The sequence below is a fragment of the Macrotis lagotis genome, chromosome 1 (genome assembly GCF_037893015.1).
Source record: "Macrotis lagotis isolate mMagLag1 chromosome 1, bilby.v1.9.chrom.fasta, whole genome shotgun sequence".
Taxonomy (NCBI): Eukaryota; Metazoa; Chordata; class Mammalia; order Peramelemorphia; family Peramelidae; genus Macrotis; species Macrotis lagotis.
In genome coordinates, this window is record NC_133658.1 from 868,873,578 (window position 1) to 868,882,550 (window position 8,973).

Below are 8,973 nucleotides of genomic sequence, written 5' to 3' on the forward strand. Positions count from 1 at the left end.
TGACATTCTATCCCTCTATGACTCGAAGTCATTCTAGTCGCTTTCCAATTCACTCCCATGAGACATAGGGCACATTGGGAAATCAGTGGCATATGGGCTCTCATCAGAAGGGAAAATGCATCTGATGCACATGACCAAGAATGCCCATCCTGTCTCCTACTCCTTTTCATATTAACTGGAGTGATGTGGCTTCCCTCAAGAAGGGCAAGCATAGCAGGGAGAGGTCCTAGGCAGCTAAGGGAACTGAGTACACTCCCTGGAAGACAGGTAAAGGGAATCTGAAGGAGATTAAGACTGAAGGTACAGGGTGGTAGTTAAAAGAACATCAGACTGGAAGCCTCAGGAGAACTAGTTCCTACTTCTGTCTCCACCATTGCCTTGCTATGTAATCTTGGTAAGTGAGATGCCCTCTCTGGGCCTCAGTTTCTCTAGGATTTGGACCCAATATCTTTTAAGGAGTGTTCCTTCTCCCCTGCCCCCTGGGTGTCTTAGTTTTCCTTTTTTTTCTGAATTCTACCATCTGAATCTTGTATTTGTACATGCTGAAGATCTGTCCAGGGTTGATATTGCCCAAGGTGAAGGGAAAGTGCATTTCAGCACTAGCTAGTTTCTTCTTCCTCCTGTCGGTGACTATGACCGGTTGCTTCCTATGGCAGTATTACCTCCGGAAGGCAGAGCTCGGTGAGTGGGGAAAATTCTTCAGTTCTTTTGTCACATTTTAGAGTTCTAGGAGAATCTATTTCCACCTCCTCAGCCGTCCAGTTGCAGAGAGTGGAGTGAAAATAATTGTGGATTTGGAATCAAGAGGTAATGAATTCAAATAATCAACTATTTGTTAAATGATCTTGGTCTAGTTGCTCTCTGGACCTCAGTTTCCTGATCTGTAAAATAAAAGGTTTGGACTAAAGTAATTTAGAGATTTCATCCAGATAGAAATCTCTATAATCCTATATTCCCAGATACATAAGTAGCATTATTTTGCTCCTTAGACAAATGACACAAATAAACCTTCATTTCACTGGGGGAGAGGGGGCTACAGTTATGGCAGAGACCCTTGGGCTCCATCACTGATAATGGGGAAGGGATGGACTGGGGAAGAATTTACTGAGAATTCCATGATTGGTTGCTGATGGGGCTGGAGGGAGGAGAGAACATTCCATTGGTAGCTTTTTATTTTAACCAAGTATTTTTACTGGGTATATACCAAATAGAGTTGTTTTTACATTTTTAGGTGACTGAAATTTCTGTTAATGCTCTCTGAATTTCAGCATCCTGGGCCAAAGCCTCAGTGGCACTGTTCTAGTTATGATCTGATTATAGCTCTTAAAGGGATCATCTATTTCCTCCTACCCAATCCACTGCCCCCATTGACTCAGGAAGTCTATATGGGTAGTTGGTGTCTTCCCTAAATGATGCCCCCTTCCTCAAATCTTTTTTTTTTAATTTATTTTTTAAAAATTTATTTAAGGCAATGGGGTTAAGTGACTTGCCCAAGGTCATAAAGCTAGGTATTTATTAAGTGACTGAGGCTGGATTTGAACTCAGGTTCTCCTGACTCCAGGGCCAGTGCTCTATCTACTGTGCCACCTAGCTGCCCCTCCCCCTACCTCAAATCTGAAGCTCACATACATGTTCATTGATAGAGAATTCACCAGGAAGTTCACTACACTGGTGAGATCCCAGATTTCCTTAAGGCTATCTAAATGGTATTATCATAATCATTCAGTCCCTCATTAACTCCAAGGTAGTTAGGCAGCAGCAATAACTTTATCCCTCTTCAACTTACAAAGGGCAATTCTCACAGCCCTGCTGTGAGGAAGGAAGATTGTACAAATCTAATTTGTCCCACTGTACAGATAAGAAAATCACTCAGTGAATCAATTAATCAACATTTATTTATGTGCCTTGCCTTTGCCAAGGTCAAGGTTAATTCACTTATCCCTGATTGCCTCTCATCCAGGGTCAGCTCTAGTCATACTGATTCATATTTGGTCACTGGACCCAGGAAGTTCTGGAGAAGAAATTGAGGCTGGTGACTTAGCACAGCACTCCCTCACTCAAATCCAGTCCATGCGCTTATCATAGCATCACCCCTCTGATGTCCTGCTCTTCTTTGTGAATGAAGGGCAAACATCATCATCATCATCAGACACATAAATAGGAGTTGGGGATAGTGAAGACAGAAATGAAACAGTAATCCTTTTCTTAGGGAATTTAAATGGGAGTAGATCGTGTGTGGGGGGGGGAGCTGGGAGTTGAAGCCAGGTCCCCTAATTCCAAGTTCATGGCTCTTGCCAGAATCCCTAGAGACTTCTTTGTCTCTTTAGTGATCAGTCCCATGCTTGACTCATGATAGGTACTTAAATATTTATTGACTGACCAGCTGGCCCTCTGGCCCTCCTAGTAGATAGCCCCATTCACTGTCTAGGTAATGGGGTTCATTGGAAAGGCCTTGACACTGAGAATTGGGAGACCTGTAGGCTTTTGTCTCTGCCTCTATGTGACTTTGATCCAGTCACTCTGGGGCTCAGGTTTTTCTTCTGAGAAAATAATGATATTCACACTATCTTGGAGTATTGGGAGGAAAAAATCTTTGGGAACTGGATGGTGCTATATTTCTTATTATTCTCTGAAGGCTTCTCTATCACGGAAGCAACCCCAGAAACTGTGAGGATGTGCCCCCGTTATCCAGAACCTGTGCCTCTAGAGCATCCCCTCCCTGTGTTGAAGGAAGCCCTGGAGAAGGTCAGTGTAAACCAGGGTGGACAACTGACATGGTGACCACAAAACCAGAAAGGATTAAAACATGTCAGAACCCAGATGATAAAACATGTTAGAGAGGAGAGGGACTATGGATACAGGATGAGCCATACATTGGCAGACATGGTCAATCTCTATTTGTTCTGATGAACTACTTTTTTCCCCCCAATTTCATGTGAAAGTTTTTGACATTCATCTTTGTAAGATTTTGAGTTCCAATTTTTTTCCCTTCTTTTCCTTCCATTCTCCTCAAGATAGCAAACAATCTGATGTAGGTTATCCACAAACAATCAGGTTTATCTGTAAAATCAGATTAAATACACCTCTATATCAGTCATGTTGTGAAAGAAGAAGTAGAACTAAAGGGAAAACAAAAAACAAATTTAAAGAATTTGTAAACTTTCTCAGCATTAGTTCTAGATGAACTACTTTGTTACAAAGGAGGATTCTGTTAGGGTGGAGGGCTTCACTTCTGGAAGATGGATTAGGGGGAGTTCAGTATAGAGACAGGAAAACAGTGGTCTGGCCAAGAAATTCAGGGAATGGTATGTGCTATATGGGGGAAGCTGGAGTTGAGGGTAGAAGGGCCCCATGTGGGAGGGATTTCCAAGGAAAGTGTGTTCGGGGGATGGGGGACTATGTGCTGGGCAGGTTACAGTGGATGGAAATTCAGTTCCTTTTCTAAGGCTGCTTCTCTGCTCCCCACGAGGTGGATGAGATTCTGCGGCAAACAATGCCCACTGCCCCTGGCCTCATGGCCATGTCTGCTGTGGTCATCTACAATGACACCGTACTGTGGACTGGGAACTTTGGCTGGAAGAATGGCTCAGACAGGACCTCAGGGCCCCCCAGTGAATATACCATCTACCGGTGAGTTTGCCAGACTCTGGGATCCTGCACTGAGTGTGTGGGAGGGGAGGGGATAGGAAACAGGAGACACAATCTTGGCAGTGACCTTGAGTCTCAGCCACAATTTCTTAAATGAGATAGGCTACATGCTCTTCTTCCACACCATAAGATCATCGAGGGCTAAAACTTAAAGGGCATGTTGTTCACTCTTCTCATTTTACAGATGAGGAAACTGAGGTCCAGAGAGAAAATCACTTTGTTAAGTTGATAGAGCTATCAAATGACAGATGTGGGATTTGAATCTGGGTCATCTGGCACTTGGTTCAATAGTCTTTTCATCAGCACTTGAGGTTTAGCTTGAATTATTAATCTTGACTTTTAACCCATACTTGGGAAGCATGTGATAGAGAAGAAAGAACACACAGCCAGTGCCTCTGTATAGTAGACTTTCAGAGACTGAGCAATTAGGATCTCTCCCTTATACCTTCTCTCGAATCAGAAATCCTAATTCCCCTGTTTGTCTTCTTCTTAAATCCCAAAATAATCTCTTAACTTTCAGTCACCCATCAGGTCTTGCCACAAAATACTAAGGAGAAAACTGAGATTAGAACTTAGTGCAAGAAAAAAAGAGCTAGAACTGGAGATGCTTTACAACATAGAATATTAGAACCTAGAATGTGAGAGATGAAAATGACTTTAGAAAGCCCCATATATGGATTGGAAGCATCCTTAGAACACAGAATCTTAAAGCTGGAAGGGACCCAGAACATAAAATGACAGAGGAAGGAGCCTTAGAACATGGGATGTCAGAGCTGGGAGGACCTTTAGCACAGAGAATGTCAGATCTAGGAGGACCCTTAGAACCCAGGATGTCAGAGCTGGGAGGGCCCTTAGAACACAGAATGTCAGAGCTGGGAGAGCCCTTAGAAATCACTTTGGTTCAATTATTCTTCCTGTACCTATAACTGTATCTTATAAAGCAGTCTGCTCATTCCATTGCTGGAGAGATCATACTTGGAAAGTCCTTTCTAACATGTAGATGTAATTTGTTATCCTGTTTCTCCTTGTTCTACCCTTTGACCAAGAAAAAACTCTAATAATCCCTGGAATCCATGGCAGTGCCTCAAGTTTTAACACAATTTATTCTTTCTTTACCCCAGCTTCCCCCCAGCGTCCTCTTTGCCAGGTTAAACATTTTTAGTTTTCTCAGCTCCAATGATATTAAGCCCACCCTTGGTCTCCTCTAGGTCCCCAGTGGGTAGGATGGGAGATGGGGCTGTGGGGGGTAACAGTGCTGCCCTTGGACAGGATTGCCAGCATCTCCAAGATCTTCCCCACACTCATGTTGTACCGCCTGTGGGAGGAAGGCATTGTGACATCCCTGGATGACCCCTTGGAGCGCTATGCCCAAGGCTTCAGGATCAAAAACCCACTTGGAGCAGGACCACGACCTGCCTGGGGAAGCCTGATGGATGGGATGGAGAAGGGGGCCCCACTCTTCAAGCCTACAACAGTAACTCTCCGAAGAATGGCTAGTCAACTCTCAGGTGAGAAGATCCCCTGCACCCATAAACTTGGAGTTGATTGTGGAAACTCAGAGGGGTGATAGAAAGACAGTACTTGAATGGAAACATCTTCAAAATGAAACAAGGTAGGTAGTGGCTCATTGGAAGGAGCACAGTCCCTGGAGTCAGGAAGACCTGAGATCAAATCCAGTGTCAGACATTTATTACTATGTGACCCTGGTCAAGTCACTTACCTTGAGCCTGCCTTGGTTTTCTCAACTGCCAATAATGGTATCTACCTTCTAGGGATATTGTGAGGATCAAATGAGGTAATATTTGTAAAGCAGTTACTAATAGAAGGTGGTTAATAAATTATTGATTTATTCTTATTCTTTTCTGCCCCACTCAGAGAGTTATTGTGAGGATCAAATGAAGGAATTAATATACGTGCAAGTGTTTTGAAAAATATGAAGCTGACAAATACAGGTTGTTGGGGATATTAATAAGAAGTTGTCATAGATCAAAAGCAGCAATAAAGTAAATCAGAATTTTTTTAAACAGAAAATTCAGTCCTGAGAACCCATACCCTTCTTTTTGCTTATGTAATTCCTGGTTCAAGGAAGGGTGAGGCTCCCTTCTCCAGGCCATCTATTAGGCTTCCCCAGGCAGGGCATGGTCCTGTTCCTGACCCTGAAGAGCATACGCTATTTATTTCCCTCTTCCTTATCTCTCTCTTCTGAAATTCTGTTTTATTCATTTTTTAAGTCTAAGTTCAATACCATTTTCTTTAGGAAATATCATGCAGTGGAGAAAGAGTTCTAGGTTTGGATCTGGGTTGAATTTTGCCACTGCTTTACTCTTTGTGTGATCCTTGGCAAGTTGCCCATTTACCTGGGTCCAGTTTCTCCATCTGTAAAGTGAAGCAGTTGAACCAGATGAACCTTTTAGTTCTGGGACGTGGAAATCCTGAATTCAAATCTGACTTCAGACTCACTAATTGTGACCCTAGGCAAATCACTTCACCCTGTTTGCCTCAGTTTCCTTCTCTGTAAAATGAACTGGAGAAGAAAGTGGTAAACCGCTCCAGGATCTTTGCCAATAAAACCCCAAATGGGATCACAAAGAGCCAGACATGACTAAAACGACTCACCAATAACATATGTTTATGGACCAATTTCTATTTTCCCACATCTTTATATATGTTCTTGCTGATGAGTTCTCTGGCACCCCTATATGGAAACTGGGACCTAGATCCTAGTTTTCCTAACTCTTAGCCCTTTGTTCCTCCCACTAGAGATGTTTAACCTTCTCTACTCAACCACATCCTCCTGGATCAGGTACTCTATGTTCTTTCCATTCCTGTGTAGGGTTACCCAGAAGACTCCGCTCAACCACCCTGCTGTGGCAGGGAAGCACTGAAGATGCCCTGGCTCTCCTGAAAGATGATGTGCTGGTGGCTGATCCAGGGACCAGGTTAGGAAAATCCTTCATGTTCCTGCTCCAGGAGAAGGTCAAGATTGCCAGGGTCCTTCTCAGGCCCTTGGAGGAATTGTTTGAGAAAAGCATAGAATGTTAGAATGAGGAGAGCTTTAGAACAGAGAATGTTACATATAGGAGAGTCTTAGAAGACAGAGTGTCAGAACTGGGAGGGTCCTTAGAACATGGAATGTCAAAGCTGGGAGAGGTCTTAGAACACAGAATGTTAAAGCTAGAATGGGCCTAAAACACAGAAAGCCAGATCTGGGAGGGATCTTAGAACATAGAATATCAGAGCTGGGAGGGATTCTAGAACAGAGAATGTCAGAGTTGAGAAGTCCTTAGAACACAGAATGTCAGCTCTGGAAGTGACTCTAGAATAAAACCCTTAGGACACTGAATGTTGGAGCTGATAGGTCTCAGAATACAGAATGTCAGAGCAGGAGTATCTGTAGAACATAGAACATAAGAATTGAGAGGACCTTTGTGACAAAGGGTGTTATAGCTAGGTAGGGCTTTAAAACACAGAATGTCAGATCTGGGACCTTAGATCATAGAACAATTGCAGAATGGGGAGGGCTCTAAGTTCTACCTAGTCTAGATGTCCCAAAGCTAGTCCATTTACAAGGACCTGCACCTGGGTGCCCACATTCCAGCATCTTGCTCTCATTTCAGGTGTCATTATAGCACTCTGGCCTTCTCCCTGTTGGCCCATGTGTTGGCCAGGCATACCGATCATGGGAACTACCAGCAATGGGTGTCTGAGAATATCCTGGATCGGCTGGAGATGGAGGACACAGGTTTTGACCTTGTTCCTTGGGTACAGGCTCGGATGGCAGCAGGCTTCTATGGTAGTGGGCACCCAGCCCCACTTTATGACCTTGGCTGGTATCGCCCCTCTGGCCAGATGTACTCCACACCTGCTGACTTGGCCAAGCTGGCAATGATGCTCCTTGGAAGTGTTCCCCAGGGTATCTTGGCACCAGATACACTTAAGACCATGCTGACTCCTCTCCTCACCTGTCCTGGGACCTACTTTGCCAATCAGACAGGCACACCATGGGAGTTCCATGCCCAGCGGGGCTATAGCATTGTTCGGAAGGATGGAGATCTGGATGGCTATGCGGCTACCTTTTCCCTGATCCCTCAGCTGAAGCTCAGTTTCATTGTGCTCATGGCAGGACCCCGTCCCCGTGGGCTGGACCTGGTGACTCAAGTGTATGATATCCTCATCCCTGCCATGGAGATGGCCTTCCGGGAGGTTGAGGGGAGCCTGGCACCACCACCCAGCCCAGGCCCTTACTTAGGCTTCTACACCTATGCCAACCTTACCTTTTATGAGATCTTCCTTGGGTCCTCAGGGGTCCTTTGCATGAGGCAGTTTGGGCCCCAGGTGGAGAAGCTGATCCCAGCCAAGTTCCGAACCCTAAAGCTGCATCATCTGCAGGGCCGGGTCTTCCAGATGATTGTGGACAAAGAGTTCCCCTGTGTTCTGCCTTTGGGGGCAGCCTGGCTTCCCTTAGAGACACAGCATGGTCAACTAATAAACTTTTACCCCTTTGACCAGAAGGGTCTCTCCCCAGGCTTTGATGCTCCTGGCTTGAACACGTATAAAATCCTTCGGATGGCCCAAAAACCTGTCTTCAATACTTCAGTTTGACTTCACTCTACCCTTACCTGTCACCTCATTATTCTCAGCTGCTCCAACAGAACCTTGGGATGTCAGAGTTGGGGGGGGACAGTGACTTGAGTTTTGGCCAAGGATTGCACTATAGATTTGTACAGAGAGGCCTAAGTTTGAACTAGCTACAACACTGACCAGTTTGTGACTGGGACAAACACCATTCCTTCTCTGGGTTATAGAAGGCCCTTGAATTAGATGCTTCCCAAGGTTTCCTTTGGCTGGAACATTCTGCACTCTCAGATCATAGATTTAAAGTGGGAAGGAAGATAGCATCTAGTCTCCATTTTACAGATGTAGAAATTAAAGCCTAGGGGAAATTACATGATTTGACCATGTAGGGAAGTAACAGAAATACGTCTGAGTCAGTGTCCTTCCCTTTGCCTCAGTTGACCAGTCCTGCCTCCCAGTTTGCACTATGCTCTGACAAGTCTTTTCTTTCTCATTGTCTGTGATGCTGAGAGCCTTCTCTATGTATGTCCTGCCCTACCTCACTACTCCACCCCACTCCGTTTTACTATCCCTGCCATCCATTCCCTATTCCCCCATCCTCCTGAAGCCATTGGAAGGTTATTACCAGATCTGACCACCAGGTGACAGCATTGTTCCACAGAGCAAATAGTCTTGGCTCTTCTCAATGTTAATACTATAATGTAAAAACCGAGTTAAGACTTTTGAAGCTACCTCTCTTGGCCTGTTATA

General features: G+C 44.6%; 1 protein-coding gene across 1 annotated transcript; it reads left to right on the top strand.

The window, feature by feature from the left end:
* The first annotated feature begins 539 nt into the window (after positions 1 to 539).
* On the top strand, positions 540 to 8,250 carry LACTBL1 (lactamase beta like 1). The gene is made up of 6 exons (XM_074216744.1): positions 540 to 681; positions 2,636 to 2,745; positions 3,470 to 3,630; positions 4,918 to 5,156; positions 6,482 to 6,587; positions 7,266 to 8,250. Exons 1-6 carry the CDS (start codon positions 540 to 542, stop codon positions 8,248 to 8,250), a joined length of 1,743 nt encoding a protein of 580 aa, XP_074072845.1.
* The last annotated feature ends 723 nt before the right edge of the window (positions 8,251 to 8,973 follow it).